The following is a 22,465-nucleotide window of genomic DNA, read 5'->3' as shown; positions in this document are numbered from 1 at the left end:
CTGGGGACATTGGTGGTGAGAAATGTACATTGGTGGAGGGGTAGGTAATGGAACGTTGTGAATGAAACCCAATCTTGAACAGCTTTGTAACTGTATCCCTCTTGGTGATTAAATTAAAAAGTTTTAAAAAAGAAAAAAAAACATAGGTATAATTCTCCATGACAATGAAGCTAAAGGCTTCAATGCTTGTTATTTTAAAGGACCAGGAGGTAAGTGCCAAAGAGATAGCACAGGAGTCAAGTAGTCAAAGACACATGCTTTCATGGGTGCTCTCATTCAATCTCCTAGTGACCCACAAACCCCTACTAATGGGTGACTCTTGTGGTCTCCTGCTAGGGTGGTACAACACCATTACTCACACAGCACAGCATAGCCCTGGTTATGAACCATTTAGTCAGAGTGGCTAACGTTTTACAGAAGTGGCACTGAGGCCTCTGATCATTGCTTACCAGGTTTGGAGAAATAGCACAGCGGGTAGGACATTTGCCTTGCACGCAGCCGACCCGGGTTCGATTCCTAGCATCCCATATGGTCCTCTGAGCATTGCCAGGAGTGATTCCTGAGTACAGAGCCTGTGCATTGCCGGGTATGACCTAAAAAGAAAAAAAATCGTAAATAAATGCACAAATAAATAAAGAACCAAGGGCTTTAACAGGCCTTAACCTTAATCTTACTCAGGAGAAAACTGGTTCCATCTCTGTCTTAAGGACTTTTGGTGGGCCCCCAACCTGTGCTAAGGGTGACAAGGGGCCACTCCCAGCAATATTCAGTGATGTAGTACTCCTCCAGTCCAAAGGTGCTGGAGGTGATAAATGCTATACCTGGTGGTGTTGGGTGGGGATTCATTCAGTGCTAGGGATGGAACCCATGGTCTAACACTTGCAAGGCATGAATGCCAAGCCACTGAAAAGCCATTTCTCTGAGGTTTCTTTCCGTGAAGAACGGCATTTAGACACGAAGACTGGGAGGTGAATAGTTTTCAAAAGACTAAGATTAAGTTATACCTATTTCTCTGGGGCACCACACAGAGGCCAGAGCAGAGTGGTGATTTGCCATCCTAACTCTAGCTTGGCCTGAGTGACTTGGTGCTCCAGTCCTCACCTACAAAAAAGAAAAGAAAAGAAAAGAAAAGAAAAGAAAAGAAAAGGATTGGGGCTGGAGTAATAGCACAGCGGGTAGGGCGTTTGCTTTGCACAGGGCTGACCGGGGTTCAATTCCCAGCAACCCATATGGTCCCCCAGCACCGCCAGGAGTAATTCCTGAGTGCATGAGCCAGGAGTAACCCCTGAGCATCGCAGGCTATGACCCAAAAAGCAAAAGCAACAACAAAAAAAGAAAAATATTAAGGATTAAGTAAATATTTCTTCATTATTTGTTCCTCCACTCCCACCCCGGGGTGACCAATTCTTTGGGGACTCGGATCTCCCCCCCTCCTCAGGGTAAGCCCTGACAGGGTAAGCGACCACGTGCCTGGGTGCATTCGAGGCTCTGACGCCCGTTCGAGGCTCGGGTGCCCGGCTGCAGCATCTCTGGGGCCCCTTCACAGCGGACTACCCATCCTGAGGGGCTCCACAAGACCGTGTCGCTGTGGGCATGATTCCTCAGAGACATCCAAACAAATGTGGGGCGACTTCTAGAGAAACACGATGGGGGGGGAAATACAAAGCAAGGAGCCTGCGCGCAGCGAGGCGTTGCCCGGGGCGCGGCTCGGCTCTCAGGCCACACGGGGTGGGGGCGCGCGCGCGCGCGCTCCCAGTCCCAGGTGAGAGGTTTTGGCGGGAAGCTCCGCGCGGGGCGGGGTGGGGGGGGCGGAGGAGAAGACGGAGCGCCGGGGCTCCCCTGCGCTGCACCCCTCCGCTCCGCCCACCAGGGCTCGCTCTTGCCCTTCGGCTGCCTCGGCCGCCCGAGTCGAGCGAGGCGGGCCCGGCGGCGACCCCGCCCCCACCCCGCCCGCGGCCGGGGCGAAAGGGTGAGGAGAACAAGAGGGCGCCGGAGCCCGGAAGGAACGCGCCGTCCAGGCCCCGCCCACCTCCCCCGCCCTCCGCCGACGTCGGCGGGGCTCCGGTCGCCATGGTGACCAATCGAGGCCCGGCCCCGCCCCCGCCCCCCCGCCCGCCCCCCCCCCCCCCCGGCCCCGGCCCCCTGACGTCGGTGCGCGTCAGCGGCGGCGCGCGCCTGGCTGGGCCCTGGGAGCCGGAGGGACTGAGCCCGGGAGCCAGCGGAGCGGTCGTCGTCGCCCGCGCCGAGCCGCGCCGCCCGCCCGCCCGCGCTCCAGTCCGCCGTGCCTAGCAGCGGGGCCCAGCATGGTCATGGCGGATGGCCCGAGGCACTTGCAGCGCGGGCCGGTCCGGGTGGGGTTCTACGACATCGAGGGCACCCTGGGCAAGGGCAACTTCGCCGTGGTGAAGCTGGGGCGGCACCGGATCACCAAGACGGAGGTGCGGCCCGGGGCTTGGCGGGAGCGTCCCGGGCGAGGGAGTCGGGAGAGGAGCTGTTGGCCGAGTAGGGGGGTTGGGAGGGGGGCGCAGGCAGGACCCGAGAGGTTGGGGGGGGGCAGGATTCCGGGGCGAGAGGCCCGGCGGCGGTGCGCCCCGAGAGGGGTCGCGGCGCCGGGCGGGGAGGGCGCCGGGTCCCCCGGCACCGAGTGTCGTCCGGTTGGAAACCCGCCGGGGCTCTGCCTTCCCTGCGCCGCCCCCGGCGGCGGCGGCGGCGGCCGCGCGGAATTCCGCCCCGCGCCTCCCACCCGGGCCGTGACCCGCCGGGTGGCCTGGGCTCGGGGAGCCCAAGTTCCGCGTCTGTCCGCGTCTGTCCGCTTTCGGCGGGGGGTGGGGTGGGAGGGGAAGTCGCGGGGCTGCGGGGCTGCGGGGCTGCGGGGTGGCGAGACGTCGCCGACCCCGAGGAAGCGCGCGGGCTGGGGCACTGCGTGGGCCCCGTTGACCCCGGCGCCCCGGGGGGCGAGAACACCCGCGCCGACCCCGCGCCCATCTCTTCTTGCGCCGCCCCGCACCCGCCATCCCCTTTCGCCCCGCAGCGCCCCTGATTCGGTGTCAGGCGAGCCCTGGTCCTCCTGCTTGAGACGTACCCACCTAAAGAACTGCAGACAAAAGGGCCGGTTTTAGATGGTCAGCGGTGCGTAGGCACCGCCGGTGCCCGGGTCTTTTCTTGAGCCCCGGGTTGTCCCCTGGACCAGGTGTGCCTTATCTGGCTCGGAGGACGCGCTCCCGAAGAAACCGCGGCAGATTTTGCTTCCCTACTCTTAGAGACCTCATCCCTGGCTTCCTGCCGGCGAACCCCGCACGCCCCCACCTCCCCCTCCCCAATTGCACATTCTAATGCACCGCACATATTTTCTCACGTCTTTCCTACCTAGATCTCCCCCTTCCCGCCCCCCTATCCCCCCCTTCGCCGCCTTGCTTCCCCAGCCTCAAGCTGCTCTCCTCGGGGTCTCTATTTTAAGAGGTGCAAATGAAATACTTTGGGCTGGGGGTGTGGGGTTTGGATGGGGGCACTGGGTCGGGACGGGACGGGACGGTAGAAGCAAAAGCATTCTTTTAGAATAAGCCTTGAGAATTTTTTTTTGTTGTTGCTGCTTGTTTGCTTGCTTTTTGACGCACTCACTTCTGCCTTATTGTAGTTCCAGCCTGCAGCTTCATCCTTTTTTCATGCTCTTTCCGTTTTCTTCCTATTCCGTTTTTCTCCTGATTAGTGAGAAAGTGGAATGAGTTTGAAGGTGGAATAAAGTAGGACTTATTTCTCCCTGAATGGCTACTGAAAATGGGGGTGATTTTTTTTTTTTATCTGTTTCTGAAACTGTTGCTCTTAGAAGTTTGCCTTAACGTGAGGGAATCCATTTGCAAAGGAAGGGGCAGTGTCTTTGTGACATCTTCACTTTTGGTCGGCCCGTGCTGATCCCGAGGCTGGCCAAATCTGACTTTCTTTCCTTCCTTCCTTTCTTTCTTTTCCTTTCTCTCTCTCTTTCTCTCTCTCTTTCTTTCTTTCTTTCTTTCTTTCTTTCTTTCTTTCCTTCTGCATCAAGACCAAGGTTACAGCTTTTCCTTATGCAGATTTCCCAGTGTTGGAGATTTAAGTTGACGAACTGAAAAATAATGTGACTATAGTGAGATTACTAAATATTTGCATAGTTTAATCTGACCCCAGCATTTTTAAAATGAAGAAGGAAACTGGTTCCATTCCTCCAAAAGAACCATGACCTAATGCCATGCCATTTCCCCTTTAAATTACATGAAGATAAGGCATTTTTTATGTGTTTTCTTATTACTTGCTTAGTGACCGTCTAAACATCAAACAAGTTGTGCATTGCAGGGAACTTCCTCCAAACTTTACAATTATTTTGTTATTTGATTCCCAGCCCCTATGTCCATAGTATTTTTTTCATCATCTTTTCTTATCAGTATTAGTTGCAAGATTTAAGTAAGTCCCTTGTTACTTTTAGGTTAAATTAAGCATCCATTTAAAACTGCTTAAGTGGAACTGCTAGTGACAGCTTAGAGGTTGACAGTTCAAACTGTGTCCCCTGAAACTAACAAATCTTGTAGAGCTAGGGGGCACTGTGGAGTAGTTTCATGGTTTTTGGCTAGGAAGAGGGAGTGAGATCAATGCGTTTGTAATTGAAGGCATAGGTCAGATCATGGAAAAGCACTCAGATCCTAAATTAGTGTGTGTAGTTTTTGTGTACAAAATGACTTAAAAGCTAACTTTTTAGTTCATAGATCACATCTCCCCTGGGTTTTTCTCAAGATGTCCTTAACACTAGAAGAAACTGAATTTAAGATAGGTGATTTGTACTAACTTGGTGTAATAGGATATTTTAAATTGAGGATGGTGAGAAAAATAACAAAGTTATCAGCAGGACCAAAATTTCCTGTTGATCTCGAGCTTTTTCTTTGTGAACTCTTATTTGTAATACATATTAAGAGTTGTTTAGCATGCAGACACCATTGTTTTTAAAACTAGACTATTGTTGGGACATTTTGGTTTGGGGACCACACCTAGCGATGCTCCGGGCTTACTCTTGGCTTTGTGCTCAGAGATCATTGCTGGCAGGGCCCAGGGACTATACCGGTATTGGGAACTGAACCTGGGTTTGCTGTGTGTAAGGCAAGAGCCTTCCCAGCTCTACTATTGTTTTAGCGCCTATTAGTTGAGATTTTAAAGGGGTGTTTGTTATCTTAATTAACTGAATAAATATCTGTGTCTTTGCTGAATAAGACTACCTCATATACTAAAAGATGGCTACCAAAACTAAACTTTTATTTAACATCACTTTAGATTTCCATTACAGGTCTCTCTCCACCTCCCCTGCCCCAAGTTTGAACCAAAGGCAAATTTCAGGGCTTAGTTTAGACATTTATGATGAACAATTGGACCCTCCTTTTTTTTTAAATTGACTCTTTTTCATCTCTTGTTTTGTATCACTGAAACTTGGTGTGTTTTGACTAAGCTTGGAAAATCCAAAACTGCCTTTTAGGGAAAAAGAGTTAGTAGACAAAGGGACCTTCATTTTGGTCTATCAAATAGCTAAACATTGTTTAAGGACTATATTTACATCGTCATCCAAAGCAGTATTCTTCAGTAGATTTCTATGTAAATTTTGCACACAAAAGAGAAGGCAGGTGGTGGTAGAATCCAGCTTCCTAATATAAAACTCATAAAAGCTTTGTAGTATTGGTTTGTGGTTATGAATTAAAGTAGCTAATTTTATAAAAATTAGCATAATGGGGAAAGAATAATAGCATTTAGACTGTCAAAACTATTTTCGGCAGTACTGGTTGCTAGTTTGCTATGAAGGGAGTGTCCTTGAGAAGTGTTTTATTAATACTATACTAGTAAGGAACTGTTTCCTTTTATCTAATTGTATGACTGGTTTGGGTTTTGCTAAATAAAATTCCAGAAAAGCCATTATGCTCTCAGATATGTTTTGTTTTCTCTTAAAAATATATAGTCATAATATAGGACATATAAAGAAGAGGAGTTAGTGTACAAAGAAAACCCTGGCAACACACACCAAAAAAAAATCATAATAATAATTCTTCCACCAAAAGGGCTAAGTCATTTATAGCCCTATGTCATATATCCCTCTAGTCTTCTTAATGGATTTTTCCATAGATGAGATCACATTGATATACTTACATAAATTGTATCTTTTTTTCCCATTAATCTTTATAGCATAAGCATTTTGTTTATCTGTATCTTCATAAACTATCTTTGAGGTGTTTTCCTTGCATGTGGTGGAGTCAGGTTAGAACCCTGGTACCATATGTAAGAGTTATAGAGTGTTTCTTAAGCACAGAGCAGGGGGAAGCCCTGATCATTGTAAGGTGTGGCCCCAAAACAAAAACACAAACTTCATAGAGGTTCTAAAAATTACCTACTCAAATGGCAGGTGCTGGGCTACATACTTATCTTTAAGAAACCTGGAATGAAAAACTGAAATTATGGGGCTGGAGTGATAGCACAGCGGGTAGGGCGCTTGCCTTGCATGCAGCCGACCCAGGTTTGATTCCCAGCATCCCATATGGTCCCCCAAGCACCGCCAGTAGTAATTCCTCAGTGCAGAGCCAGGAGTAACCCCTGGGCATCACTAGGTGTGACCCAAAAAGAAAAAAATAAAATGAGGACATTTGAAAACTGTTTTTTGTTCACTGAAAAACCAGGAGCATTTGGGGACTTTCAATTTACGGATGACATCTGAACTTCTACCCTAAAATGTAGGTTTTTTTTTTTAAGCTTTCCAAACTGAAGTACTAAAATTGCATTTTTAGGGAAAGGAAAAGTCATACAGCATACAGTGTTTGCTGAAAAGGAGAACTGATTGTTTGATACATTTGAATTTTATATTTTGCCTGGAAAATTTAAGACTTCTCTTGGAAAAGCAATTTGCAAGTGATATCTCATTTCTACGAATGAAAAAATCGTCCCCTATAGTAGTTCATCTGGGCTAGGAATGAATGAGGAATTACTGCAGAGGCATGAGGAATCTTTAGTGGGTGGCAAATGTTAATGTGAACCTTGGTTGTGGTGGTGTGATCTTGGGTGAATGCGGTTACCAAACTTGTTGGATTGTAAACTTTAAGTAAATATGGGTTTTTTAATGCATAATTTCTCAATAAAACTGATGTGTTATAAAGGATTTGAATAAAGAACAAGTAATTAGAACTTTAAAAAAGACTTCTCTTGCTATTAATCTTTGTACTGAAGTATTCCAGATTTCAAGAATCAGCAACAAAAGGACTTGTTTCCAAATTTAATCACTCATATTTCTATGATCTTTGTGTATTAAAATAAAAATTGTTTTTGCTATGGACAATAAGTGGTTATTAGAAATAGTTCTTGGAACCCTCAAACAAGTAATATTTTGCAAATTATTCTGCTAAATATTGTTCAGAGTGGTTATACTTTTAGGGAAATGCATATGTACAAAGTAAGAATTGTGTAAAATTTTACATGCTCTAGAAATATGTAATTTTAACAGTTTAGTGCATCTGATTTTAATTCCTCTGGGAAATTCTATCTCAGCTTAGGCAGTTAAGAAAACACTTATTTGGAAATAACTGAAACTGACGTCCATTCTTGGATTCACATGATGATATTTGATTTATGGCCCATTGCTGACAGCAGATTTACTGCCTTAGGGTCAAATGGATTCCAGAAGTCTTTCCTCTTTAATGTACCTGTTGCCTCTTCTACCTTTCATCTTCATACTTTTGAAATAAAAGTTATTATATGAAAAAAGTTTCTTTATATGGAACATTTATGGAGAAAATATCCCTTGTATTCCAGTTGAGATCATTATAGTTATATTTGGGTAATTCATCAAAAACTCTTTTGTTTTAAAAATTGTTTAAGTATTTTTAAAAGATTAGGAGATGGCTTGTGAATGAGTTCAACTGAAAAATTATGCTAAAATTTAAGTCCTTTAAAGTCAACATGCTATTTCTGTTTTCCCAGTTGCAAAAAATATGCATATTTATTGTGGTTTTAAAAACTCCAAGAAGAAAACAAACATTCTTAGTTATACATCCAGACCATGGGAGAACCATTGTTAGTATCTCCTTCATATCTTCTTAGTTACCCACATATATCTTATATATATATGTAATAAAAGTTAATGTTATTTTTCTATATGCTCTGTCATTTACTTATAGTATATTAATATTTTAAAAGAAAAGCTGTCTAAAAAATAAAGGTATCCTGTTATCATCTACATTTTGTTTAATCAGTTTCCTATTATTGAACATTTTATTCTTTCTCTCTTGCTGTTTCTCATACAAAATTCTTTTTTTTTTTTAAATTATACCCTGGGGGCTGGAGCAATAGCACAGTGGGTATTGACTTGCTTGTGGCCAACCTGGGTTCAATTCCCAGCATCCCATATGGTCTTATACCTCTTTGATTATTTCATTAAGGTAATCCCACCAATGAATTTCTGGGTCAAGTAGGAAAATTAATAAAAATAAAGATACTTATCCTTATATCCATATATGATAGACTGAAATGCCAAATTTATCTAGAAAAGAGTACCTATAAATTACACAAGAATTAATGCATATGTTTACCAGGACTGTTATTCATGTATTTCCCCCAGTTTGTTAGGAAAAATAGTGTTTTTACTTTAATTTGCATTTCTTTGATTAGCTTAATGACACCATGTTATACGATGACCAGTGGCCCTTTTTTATGTGTGACTTGCTTTTTCGGTTCTCTGACCTATTTTTTAAATTGGGTTGTCTTTTTTGTTTATCTTTTCCTTTTGGAAAGATTAGTTTTAATTGCTTCTTTAAAGTCTTAAGAATTGTCAGTTCAAGATCAGGGAGGTAGCTCAAAGGACTAGAGTGCATGTTTTGTATCAGAGAACCCGTATTCAATCCTGGGCACTACCTGGTACTCCAAGAAACTATGGGTAGTAGTCAGGGTGCTTGCCTTGTACACAGCTCACCCAGACTCAATCCCTGGCACCCATTATGATATGGTCCCCTGAGCACCAGCAGGGGCGATGCCGGAGTACAGAGCCAGAAGAAAACTCTAAGCACTGGGTTTGGCCCAAACATACACACACACACACACACACACACACACACACACACACACACACACACACAATTGCAGCCCAGGGATTGAACCCAGGGGTCTTATACGTGCAAGAATTGCTGAGTGACCTTCCAGCCCCTCATTTTTTTTTTTAATGTAGGAGTACTGCTATTTATTCAGCCACTGATTAGCTGATTGAATTGGGCATGAACTCCACCTTACTTTTTTTCCCCCCTAGTTTTATTTATTAACCCCAATATACCCCCCACCCACCCCACCCAATGCCTGTGAGGCAGATGATTTCTACTTAACTCTTCTCTACATTGATTACATTCATTATTTCGACAAAAGATGCGCCATTATTGTTTAGAGTTCCCCCCCGCCCCCCCCCCCCCCGCCCGCAACATTTAGAATTGCTGAAAAGGCATTGTGAAATACTTTGTTTTCTGTAGCTGCTTATGAAAATCATATAATGCGGCCACGCAATTTTGGATTTCTGCAAAGAGCCAGATAATTTAGAGATTGGTTTCTGTGTGTCTGGTGTTATGGCTGTGCCGGAGAGCCGCTCGTGGGGGGCAGCTCAGGACCTCGGCAGGGAGTGAAGGACAAGCCGGTACCGTCCCCCTTCCCATGAGACTGCAGTTGCCCCGTCACTGCCGGCTCATACCTGGCTTTCCAGTAAGCTCTGAGGTGGCGGCCACCTTGCTACCAGCGGGGGGGAAAGGCAGAACAGACCCTCATTTTAAAACTAGATAGAAGGTACAGTTATCCTTTAAAGATAACCAGAGAACTCTTAGTTTTACTGCTGACTGCTGTCAGAAATTCTTTTACTGTAGACCACTCCAGTCATGTTACAACTTATGAGTCAAATGATAGAGTGGTATTTGATTCCACCGTAATTTTATGTATCAGCTTAAAAAGTTGAATTTAAATTTCTAATTGTGTGCTAACAATAATGCTCCTTGGCATGTCAAGAAAGCAGTTTGAGTAAGGGTATCAGTGGTAAGTAGCACTAAAGCAAATATTGCCTCAGACAGCCAACATACTAGTCTCTGATTTGTTACAGGAAGAATGGCTCTTATTATAGAATTTCCTTTTAAAGTCCCCTAAAGCCACTTTTGTACCTGTAATTGCTTTAGGTCCATGAGATTAATATTTTTATGACAAGTGAAATGAGTTTTTCTAAATAATATTAAGTTTTATTTTAAAAATGGAAAATTCCTTTTATGTTATCAGCCTAATGTTAGTTTCAGTGTTCTAAAAAGCTCTCCTTTCTATGTTTAATTCCTTGTCTTCTAGATTTTTGTTTTAGGAGCTTCAGTGGCATAATTGCTAAGTGCACAGTACTAATATGTTTTACATAGATACGTTATACCAATGTAAAATAACATTTTTTGCTTAACACAGTTATAAACATTTCTATGTAATCTTAAATCTTGATATTTAAATCTTGTCACTTTAGAGGTCATTTAGAAAATAAATGACTAATATTTTACAGATTAAGAAATTAATATATAAATATAGCTGGATTTCACCGTACTTTTTTATTAAACAGTAAATTTTGCTCATTAAAATTACCATAGCAAAGTATAATTCAGGGAAAAGACTGATATTTTTTGCCTCGTGATATTTTTGTATTTGTATCATAATTTTTCTAATTTTTTTTAATGCTTTATGTTGGCTATATTTATATACTGATTTTTTTAATTGGTTTGTAGTGCCGGGGATCAAAACTGGGAACCCTTTCATTTAATATTTTAACCTAAGCATTTCTCCATCTTTTATTAGAAGAAACTAGTTTAATAATAGTTGTGTAATAGTCATAATGTAAACTTACAGTAGTTCATATATTACTAAATTAAATAATTTAGGGGAAATTATTAATAAATAATTTCCATTATTTATGAATGCCATTCTTGCATATATTTACACATCAGTCTGCAAATTATTTCTTCAGTAATTACTCAGAAATAAAATTCTTGGACTAAATACAATGGATGATTTAACATTTTTTAAGTTTAGTCAAAGAACCATGATTTACAGAATTATTTATAGCTGGGTTTTAGGCATAGAATGTTTCAACACCAATTCCACCGCCAGTGTCTCTTCCCTCCACCTGTGTTCCCATGCTCCCTCTCACCGCCCTCCCCCACCACCTGCCACCTGACCGTGCACATTTCAGTTCTGCAGTGGTAGTTTGGATCTCATGTTTTCAGTGTTGTTGAGTCTGTGTTTCGAATATATGGCTATGCCACTCTCCCACAGCACCAGTGTAACTGAGGCCGCTCACCTCCGTTCTCCCTTTATTCCTCCTCCTCTTCTTCCTCCCTCACTCTTGATTTCTTTCCTTCACAGTTTTCCTCCTGTACTCTGGGGTCAAGGCTGATCTTGGCACTCCCCCACTTTACTACATTCTGTTTCCTCATCCAGTTATTCTATATGCCACTGATAAGTGCAGTCATCCTGTTTGTCCTTCTGGCTTACTTCACTCAACATGATTTATCTTCCAGTTCCAGTCAGGTTGCTGCAAATTGTGACTTCATCTTTCCTTGCAGCTGCATAGTATTCCATTGTGTGTGTGTGTGTGTGTGTGTGTGTGTGTACACACATATACATACATTATATATAAATATATATACACATACCACTTCTTCGTAGTCCAGAATGGATGATTTTTAAGGTTCTTGATAAAGAGTACCAGGTTTTTTTAAGTTACTATTATTTATGGTTTTGCTCCCTTGCAGTAGGGTGTGGGGGGCGGTGCTGGCAGGGGCTCCTTAGTCCTGCTGAAAATCACCAGAGCTATACTTGTTACTAAGGCCATGCTTTGCCAGAGATCAAGCCTAAGCCTTCATATCCTTTGTGCATAAATCCGTGTACGTATATCCCTAACCCAAGGACACCAAAATCTTACAGAAAAAAGACTATATTTATCCCAGAAATATATAAAAGTGACCATGTAATTGCACCCTAGTTCAGAAGATTTGACTCCTTGTTATCTTAGTGAATATAATAGGTGAAAATGGTATTTTATTATTTTAATCCGCATTTTTCTGTTCTTGAAATGAAATATTCAGCGTTGCTCCTTTACATGGAATTTAAATGGCAGGCATTCTATTATATCCACCATGCCTTCCAAAATTGTATTGCAAACCTGTTCCCTAGTAGAAGGAATATCAATTTTCTACCCTCATAAAATGATATTTTAAAAGAGAATGCATGTCTTATTAGGAATCACAGTGTTGTATAATTTAGATTGACAATAATAGAAAATAGTTAATAGGGTCCTTTAGTTAATAGGGTCCCTTGCTTTAGTTATTAGACAATTTTGTTAATAGTCTCCCTTGTTACGGCTCTGGGGGTTTTGTTCATCGTACAGTGTTTAGACCTAAGAAAGTAATACAGAGATTAAGTTCTTAGAAATCTAGAAATTTCTAGTTTCCTTTAAAGTGAAATATTAGAACACAACACTTTTGTAAAGTGGAGAAATACATTATTGGAAAAATTCCAAGATGCATATTTTTTGGTGGATAAAGTTTGCTTTCCAAAATGTGCTCCCTTTGTTCTCACAGACTTTGAAGGTAGGAAATGAACTTCATTAATTTTTGTATGGCAGACATAATTTCAGGTATACAACATGTGTTTAATAAATGTGTGAATAACAGGCTATTTGAGATCATGAAATGACTGAACTTGGTGTTAGAAGGCTTGCAATTTTCCCCATTAATTCACTTGGGCTTTTGGAATCTATGTAGATTATGTAACACCTCTTGAAACCTTAGATTCTTTGATTCTTTAATGCAGACTGGTCTCCCCAATTACCGCACAAATTTGAGATACAGGGCCCTTTAGGTAAGATGAAATACATTTGAATATCTTATTAAATTAAGTGCTATGTAGCTGCGGCCAGAGAAATAGTTCAAGTGGTGGAGCACATGCTTAGCATGAGCAGGGCCCCAAACTCACCCCCCAGCATGGTCTGAATACCCTGCCCTCTTCCATCTCAGCAAAATCTAGGTGCAACCTGATGGCTCCTGAACACTGGAGGGGGGGGGGGGGAGGGGAAACGCCCTTTAAAAAAAAAACAGTAGTTGTGAAAGCCAATATAATTATCCCCATTATTGTTTTGCCAAGAAATATTGGTAAAGAGTCCCATTGTTAAGAAATTACCTGGAAGAGAGACCTAGGAAATAGTACAGGGGTTAGGGCATACATGGGCACAACCTAGGTTCTGTCCCTGGCAGCACATGGCCTGAGCTTAGCCCTGAGCACATACCCAGTCCCACAGCCCCCTGCAGCACCAGTGTGGCCGTGTTCTGGTTCTACAGGGCTGAGCAGCACCCCTCCTTGGCTTCTGAGTCAGCTGAGTGTTAACCACAGTCACCCGTTGGGCCTCTACGCATTGCTTGGGAACCACAACAAAAAAAAAAAAAAAAAAAAGGAAAAGAAATTACCTGCAAGAGTATGGAGTATGGTAGAGATTGTTTATAAGCCAGATAGCAACAATTTCATTTCTTCTTCCTGAGCCTCCAACAAATGATTTCTTGGCCTTCCTGACATTAGGTATGGTCACAAACCAAATTCTAAGTAGTGGAGTGACCACAAAATAATGTGGGGCGATACCAGACATGGCCCATAAAACCTTTCATGGGCTCCTCAGAGCTTTCTCCTCTGCTGTCTGGCCTGAAAGGGAGGCCCACCTACTCACTGGCTTCACCCATTCACATTTGCTCCATGAGCAGGAAAAAAAACTTCCATTGTCTCTGAGTCGTATTTGGGGGATCTACATGTTACAGCAGCCAAATTAACCCTGTTTATAACAAGCAAGCTATGCTGGCTTTTTTAGTGCCTTTTCATAATCTTCTTATAGCAGCTTCACAGTAAGAGATAATAGTGTGAAGATATAAGTAAACAGACTTGTGAAATGTATGTACTACATATGTGTGTGCATGTTTATACACTGTACATACATTTACTGTACAGCATTCTTCAACCTTGTTAAATCTGTGGATCAATACCTGTGCAGTAGTAGTGTCCACAGACATGCAGTTCTAACCAAGGTATGGGAGACTGGTAGTTTCCAAACTTTCTACCCCTGCAGCCCGGCACCAATCTGTGGAACTGTGGTTGAAGACCTGGGTACCTAGTATATGTGAAATAAAATATGACATGGTCTGTTTCCCAAAAGAAAATCAAGGATTGGAGCCTGAGCAGTAGTACAGCAGGGAGATTGCTTTTCTTCTTGTACATGGCCGGCCCAGGTTCAAGTCTCAGCATCCGATATGGTGCCCCAAGCACTGCCAGAAGTCATTCCCAAGCACAGAGCCAGGAGTAACCCCTGAGCACTGCCGGGTGTGACCTCAAACCATTACTCCCCACCCCTAGAAAGAGGAAAAAAAGAAAAAGAAAAAAAAAATCAAGGAATTATATTTTGCGATTTGTGAAATTTCTTGTTTGAAAAAAAGTTAAATAATGTGGATTATGACTATTTTAAAAGACTGACGTAGTAATTTATATATTTTTCATTTTTTCATTGTTAGCAAGACTCCAACAGAGTATAATAGAGGAAATACCAATTAAAGCAATAGCTGTTGCTTTAATTAGTATTTAAAGCAATCGCTTTAATTGGTATTTAGTATCCAAACTTTTTCTTTAATGTTAAATATTATATTCAAGATAAGCTTATACTAAAATTTTCTTAGTTATTCACATTGAAATTTTTAAAAACAGGATTATTTTCTCTTGGATGGTTTTCTTTTTACATGGTCGAGAGCCATTTTATTGAAAAAGCTTTTTTTTTTTTTTCAGCTTTTTGGGTCACACCCGCGATGCACAGGGGTTACTCCTGGGTCTGCACTCAGGAATTGCTCCTGTTGATGCTCAGGGGACCATATGGGATGCTGGGAATTGAACCCGGGTCAGCCGCTTGCAAGGCAAACTCCCTGCCCACTGTGCTATAGCTCCAGCCCCTGTGAAAGCTTCTTGTTGGTGAAAAGATCATGTATCTAGACAAACTCCAGAAATTGTAGGACATAAATTTTCTTCAAAATGTTTACTCTGTGAAACTCCTGTTATCTCCCTAGGTAATACTGAGGAAATTCAAGTATACACTTACATTTTTATCTGGCAATTATTAGACAAAGTAACAAATAACTGATAATAAGTAACAAAGTAATGGATAATAATGGGCATTGTTGTAGTCTGTAGTAGGGAGGTGGGGAACACATTAAATATTTTTAGGTTTGAGGTTGTTCAGTAATATTTTTAACAGCGAGTGAGTATTTAATTAGCTTACTTAATCTAGCAAAGTTTAGCATCTTTTGCATTATTGAACATTTTGTTGATAGAAATGTAAAAATTACTCCCAAACATATTAAAAATAGCTATCACAAAACCTTTGTACTTTACTGACCACATAGCACATATTCTTTTTAAGCAGTGGACTTAATTGTATGCATTATAGTTAGTAATATGATTTCTCCGGAGAAACTTGAGGTCTTCTACGGGTTACAGTTACAGTTATTTCAATTCAGGAAACAAGCTATGGATAGCAAATTAGAAATCGGAAAAGTAAGAAATAAACTTAACAAGAGATTTTTAAGGGGTAACAGTAAAGAACATATTGGCCATATGAGAAGAAGGTAGGACTCGAGTAATAGTACAGCGGGTAGGGTACTTGCCTTATAGGTGGCCAACCTGGGTCCAATCCCTAGCACCCCAAATGGTCCCCTGAGGAGTGAACCTTGAGTGTAGAGTCAGGATTAAGCTCTGAGCACTGCTGGATGTGGTTCTAAAAAAAAAAAAAAAGCTGAAAACGATAAAAAAAAAACAGTAGTTTCCAGTTATCTAAAATACCTTATTTCTCAACCAAATTTATATTAATTTTTTAAAAATCTTTTTGTTGCATGAATGATTTCTGATTACCTAAGTCACCTTCAGATGTAATTGTTTCAAAATACTAACCTTAGAAATGGTTTCGGGTGCCTAGTCAATTATTACAGGAAGAGGCCACATTTTATTATTATAATAAAGTAACGGTCACGGTCCTCCTGTTGTTCATCGATTTGCTCGAGCAGGCCCAGTAACATCTCCATCGTGAGACTTGTTGTTACTGTGTTTGACATATCGAATACGTCACGGGGAGCATGCCAGGCTTTGCCGGGCGGGCGAGATACTCTCAGTAGCTTGCTGGGCTCTCCGAGAGGGGCGAAGGAATCGAACTTGGGTCAGCCACGTTGGCTGTGTGCAAGGCAAATGCCCGACGGCTGTGCTACCGCTCCAGCTGGGCTCCAGCACGGCAAAGCCTGGCAAGCTCCCCGTGACGTATTCGATATGCCAAACACAGTAACAACAAGTCTCACAATGGAGATGTTACTGGGCCCGCTCAAGCAAATCGATGAACAACTGGAGGATAATAAACTAACATTTAAGAAAATAAAATTTGGAGCTGAAAAAATAGTACAATGGGTAGGGTTCTTGTGTCATACATAATTTACCCTGGTTCAATCCCCAAAACAACATTATCATCTGAGCCCTGCAGGAGTGATCCCTGAGTGCAGAGCCAGGAATAAGCCCTAAGTACCTCCAGATGTGGTCCCAAACCCTCACAAAGAAGAAAAAGAAAAGAAAATTTTGTAGCATTAGAGCTATTCAATTTTTTTCAAAATCAAAATGTATTTTTTAATGTGGAAGGGTTTTATGACTTTTTATTTAGCCTTTTTTTTTCTTCTCAGAATAGGGTATGTCTATTCTCTAGGACCTTCACTAACTTTTCTAGGAACAATTTTATTTCAGTGTAACAGAAACAATCTCCAACTTGTCTGATCTTTTGTTTATAGTACATTACAATGGAAGATAACTAGTAGATAACTAGTTGAAACCACTAAGATTTTATTTCTTTGGATATAAATGGAGTAAAAGAGCATTCCAGAAGTACTGGAAGGAAACTGTTTTTCATTAAAGTCACTTGACAGGGTTATTCTTCATAGTACACTGGTAACACTCCCAGACAAAATCCACCACAGTGCCCCTTTGCAATAGAGGTGTGAGAAATATTTGCAGAGTGAATGAGCACTGCATTTAAGTCAGTTCTCTTCATTGTCTTACCCATCTTAAGTGTCATTTATTAAAAAATAATTCTTAAATGGGAAAGAAAAGTGATAATTATATTTATTTGTGTTTGGGATGCAGGTGGCGATAAAAATCATAGATAAATCTCAGCTGGATGCAGTGAACCTTGAGAAAATCTACCGAGAAGTACAAATAATGAAGTTGTTAGACCATCCTCATATAATCAAACTTTATCAGGTAGGATTTGGCACCACGCCTTTCCATGCTTCTCACATTTAATGTTTTATTTGGCATCATCATCTTTCTCTCATATTAGTTTTTCTTAATGCCTGAAAGCTGGAGCGATAGCACAGCGGGTAGGGCGTTCGCCTTGCACGCGGCCAACATGGCCGACCCGAGTTCGATTCCTCCGCCCCTCTCCGAGAGCCCGGCAAGCTACCGAGAGTATTCGATATGCCAGACACAGTAACAACAAAGTCTCCAATGGAGACGTTACTGGGCCCGCTCGAGCAAATCGACGATCAACGGGAGGGCCTTTACTTTACTTTACTTACTCGAGCAATGCCTGAAAAAGGATAATTATATGCTTTAATTACAGTGAATATTTTCATTTCCCATACTTAAAAATTTGGAAATAAAAAATACTAGTAATGTAATTTTAAGTCGTTTTACAAACTGTAAACTATTTCATTAAAAAGTTTGCAGTTGTAAATTTATGATGCCCAGCTAAGTTTTGACGACTCTGCCTTTAACGGGGTTTTACTTATTTAAAACTGAATCATTTTATGCTTTATGAAATACAAAAGCTAAAGTAATATGTTACTTGCATTTTTCAATAGTCAGAGCCAAATATTATGTTTTGGGTTATTTTATCAAATAAAAGAAATCAACTACTTTTTAAAATATCAACTATAATTAGACACAATTTCGTAAACTATATTTTAAGGATAAGCTGTTTTTTAAATGGAAGACTGTCTCAGGTTTTTAAAAACTAATTCATGCTTGAATGATTATGTAGTACCAAAGTTTTCTTTCACATTTTTATTCATTAATATGTAGAATTTTTGTATTAGAGAAATTTATTTTGAAAACAAATTTTTAACCATTTTTATTGAGACACAAAACTGTTAATCATACTTTTATTTTGAAAACTTTTTAAATTCAAATATTTCAGTCTACTGGCCTATGACTTTGATCTGTGAGTATGATTTGTCACCCTGGTATGCTAGACTCTGCCTGTACTGACTCACGACTATTACATTTTCAGAAGTTTTGCCAAACAATTAATCACATTAGTAGTTTAAAATCAGCAATGATTGTAGGAATATATTTATACCACACCAGACAGTTTATAGCTAAGGACCTTTTTATTTCCATAGAAACCTTGTAATAAAAAATATTCGTATTTATCTTCTCCTGTGCATTTTATATTAAGCAGAATATATATGGTGGTATAAGAATGTTATTTGTGTCTTTGTATATAAAAACATATGTACATATATACATGCACATATTACATGTATAGGCTTAACAGCTTTTTATAGATATTTGCAATTTGAAAACAATGGAGATCATTGAAGAACATTAACATTATCATTAGCTACAGTAGTGCTAATACAGTTACTAACTGTGTTGTTCCACTCAAAATAATTCCTTAAGTTCCAGAACTCCAGAGGACCGCTAAGGTCAAATTTTTATCAGTGTAGCTTTCTGTTTAGGCTTTTTCTTTTTCTGTACAATATTTAAAGAGGATAATCATAAGAAACTAAACATCATCCTTTTGAAATATCTGAGGAGAGGCCAGGGAAATGGCTCAAAGGACTGAGAACGTGCTTTGCATTTGGAAGCCCAAGATTTGATTCCCAAAAACATCATATGGTCCCAAAAACACTGCCAGGAGGTGACCCCCAAGCATAACCCTTGAGAGGAGTTTACCCAAAAGCAAAAAATCTCATGAAACAGAGTCAAACTGAGGGCACACCCATATTTCATATCATAATTTTGTCTTCATTTGAATTAATCGGTTAAATTAATTGACTTTTTTGAGATTAAACAATAAGATTTTACTTTTTATGTAATCATTATCAAGAATCCACAGTTTAGAAATCATCTTAGAAACTAATTGACTTTTTAACTTGTCCCAAGTTATAAGTAATTCTTAGATTTCTAGCCTGATAGGGATGATACTAGAACTATGTGTTAGAAGAAACTTAGTTTCAGCCTTTTCAGTACATGGCACTTAAACTTGAGATTAACATGTACTGGTGTAGAAGGACATATTACAAAGAAGCAGTCTGAAATTCAGTCATTTAATTAGTGAATTCATTTCCTATTATAAGTAGACTTTAGAGTAGATTGAAAGATCAAGTTTGTGACAATAACACACCTCCTTTAAACTTACTTAAATAAAAGGATTGGAGAGCCCGGTAGGGCAAGCTACCGAGAGTATCTCAATATGCCAAACATAGTAACAACGGGAGGACTGTGACAGTGACTGTCCTACCATTGTTCATCGATTTGCTCAAGTGGGCCCAGTAACGTCTCCATTGTGACACTTGTTACTGTGTTTAGCATATCAAATACATCACAGGTAGCTTGCCAGGCTTTGCTGTGAGGGCGAGATACTCTCAGTAGCTTGCCTGGCTCTCCAAGAGGGTCGGAGGAATCGAACCTGTGTCGGTGGGGTCGGCCGCGTGCAAGGCAAATGCCCTACCCTCTGTACTATCGCTCCTCAGGCCCAAATAAAAGGATAATTTAATAGAATTGTAAAGAACAGCCTTTGAACACTGTTTTTAAGTTGCAATATTTGTTAACAATTTTAAAGTAGAGTGGGAGGAACACTACATTGTGTCAGAGTAACTATCCTGCAGACCTGATAAACTGACCTCTAATGTATTATTCTCTATTTTAATAAGACTACATGATAACACAGAGCCGGAAAAGTCAGTGAGATTGTTATGTTTTGAGAGTGTTTTGGTTTGTTTTGTTTCTTTTCCCAAGTTAATCTTAAAACTCTATTAACAGGAGTTTTTCCTGTGACTAAATAATAAGATATTAGTATTTCTCAAACTTGATGCGCAAAAAAGTCACCTGGAGATTTTGTTAAAACGCAAATTCTGTTTTTAGAAAGTCTGGGGTGAGATTCATCACTTCAGACGGTCGCCTGGGCAATGCTCTTGCTGCTGAGGTCTGTGAATCCCACTTGGAAGAGCATAGCTCTAGATTTTTTTTTTTAATAAAATTAGTCTGCATGCAAAAATAATTAGCAAGTGTATTGTTGTGACTGAAGCTGTCGCTCAGTGATAGGGTGTGTGCTTGCCTCTTACGTGTGAGGTTCTGGGTTCCATCCCTAATACCAGAATGCAAAGTAAAAAGTTGTCACGAGTCTTGGAAACATAACCAGCTTCTGAACTGTTCATCACATCAATTCTTTGGCTCATTTTCCTTACAGGAGCCCCCTAAGCAGGGCTCAGGCCCCCAGGGCCACTCCCAGACTGAGAGGCTGTCTGATCAGTGCTGGCCTAGCAGTATGGGGCTGCTGGGGTCCAGCAAGAAGCTCCCACAGTGCTCGCCTCTCTCAATGATTTTGACTTTAAATAACACCATAGGATATTGTGCTGCCTTTTCCTCTGACACTGATATGGGACTATTTATCAACAGGTAATGGAGACCAAAAGTATGCTGTATCTTGTGACAGAATATGCCAAAAATGGAGAAATTTTTGGTAAGTCTCTAACTTTTTTTTAAATGAAAATATGAATTTTCATGAATGAAGGGTTTTCTAGAGTTGGGGGGAGCTTGTTTATGTGTTGTAAGTTTGACATAAAGAATTAAAATACACAGTATAATTATGTAGTGTTTCAAAAAACAAAGAAAAGAAAGAAAAACAACAACAGCAACAAAAGAAAATTAGTGTTTTATTCTTTCATATTAAAGAAACAAGAGAATTAAAGGTATAAGGAACTTTCAATCATACTGCAAGGGAGTTTTTTCTCTCCTTTTCACCTTCTCTCCAGGGTCAACAAATATTTATGGAACTTGGATTATGTCTCAGGAATTCCATTAGGTATTGGGATATGGAGTCATCTAAATAACACAGTTCTGTCGTTGTGGATCTGATAGTATTGTGGGCTGTTAACTATAATGGAAGATCTCAGGCAGACGCTAAACCTCTGGGATCCAATTCCTTTATCTCTAACAGAAAGTACTTCACTATTTGGTCTCTATGATCCATTCTAATCCTTTAAAACCTAGACATATTTTCAGAGTCTTTGCTTTTTCCTATTTTATTTTTCTGTTTGAAGCCTAACCAATGTAGGCAGTCTAACGGTTTTGGTTTTTAAGTTAAATTTAAGTCAGATTAATTTCTATACAGCTTTATTGTGGAATAATTTAACAAAATAAATGACATGTGTGTAATGTGGACAGTTGAATAAATTTTCTTCTCTCTCTCTCTCTCTCTCTCTCTTACACACACACACACACACACACACATATACACACAACAGTCTGTGAAACTATTACCAAAATTAAGAAATCTAACTTACTCAAGTTTCTTTGAACCCCTTTGCAGTATCTCAGAAGCTAGAAACATTCACAGATTACTCCTCATTTTTTCTTTGTCCCGTGAAGATCACTCCTTTGAGTGATGTTCAGTGTCACATTTTGATTTTGGAGAAAGAATTATATATACTTGTCTATAGTTTTAGCACAGCAGGTAGGGCGTTTGCCTTATACGCGGCCGACCCAGCCGACCCAGGATCCATTCCTCTGCCCCTCTCGGAGAGCACGGCAAAGCCTGGCAAGCTACCCGTAATGTATTCGATATGCCAAACACAGTAACAACAAGTCTCACAATGGACGCGTTACTGGGCCCACTCGAGCAATTCCATGAACAATAGGAGGACAGTGCTCCAGTGCTGTTATTTACAGTTGAATTTTAAATAACTCATTCTGATTGGATAATTTTCTAATCGTATTTTAAAGATAGCTGGTGTTTCCTCATATTGTTTTTCTTTATTAAGCTATTCCTTGCTGAGTTTATTTCAATTATTTGGGAGTAAGGGTTGGTTTTGGTGCCACACCTCCCGGTGCTCAGGGCTTACTCCTGGCTTGTGCTCAGGGATCACTTCTTGGTGGTGTTCAGGGAACCATATGAAGTGCCAGGGGGTGAAACTGGTCTGCCTAGTGCAAGACAAACAGCTTACCTGCTGCACGATCTCTCTAACCCCGAAATTCTTTAGATATTTGTTGTAACTAGAAACTCCTTAACTGGCTCTGGACTGGAGTGGTATGGGCTTTGAAGCAAAACAGATCCTATAGTGTAGAGTGCAGCCAACCCTATTGA

General features: G+C 40.9%; 1 protein-coding gene across 2 annotated transcripts in view; it reads left to right on the top strand.

Moving 5' to 3' along the window:
- Nucleotides 1-2,174: 2,174 nt before the first annotated feature.
- SIK2 (salt inducible kinase 2) overlaps nucleotides 2,175-22,465 on the top strand; it is a 117,786-nt gene continuing 97,495 nt past the window's right edge. For both annotated transcript variants that reach the window (XM_056107580.1, XM_056107581.1), the window contains exons 1-3: nucleotides 2,175-2,438; nucleotides 17,239-17,355; nucleotides 20,779-20,842. In XM_056107580.1, the coding sequence (XP_055963555.1) occupies nucleotides 2,304-2,438; nucleotides 17,239-17,355; nucleotides 20,779-20,842 (316 nt within the window). In that variant the 5' untranslated portion in view covers nucleotides 2,175-2,303. The remainder of the gene's footprint in view (nucleotides 2,439-17,238; nucleotides 17,356-20,778; nucleotides 20,843-22,465) is intronic.

Source organism: Sorex fumeus, unplaced genomic scaffold, assembly GCF_029834395.1.
Source record: "Sorex fumeus unplaced genomic scaffold, SorFum_2.1 ptg000169l, whole genome shotgun sequence".
Taxonomy (NCBI): Eukaryota; Metazoa; Chordata; class Mammalia; order Eulipotyphla; family Soricidae; genus Sorex; species Sorex fumeus.
This window is presented reverse-complemented; position numbering and strand designations above follow the sequence as displayed.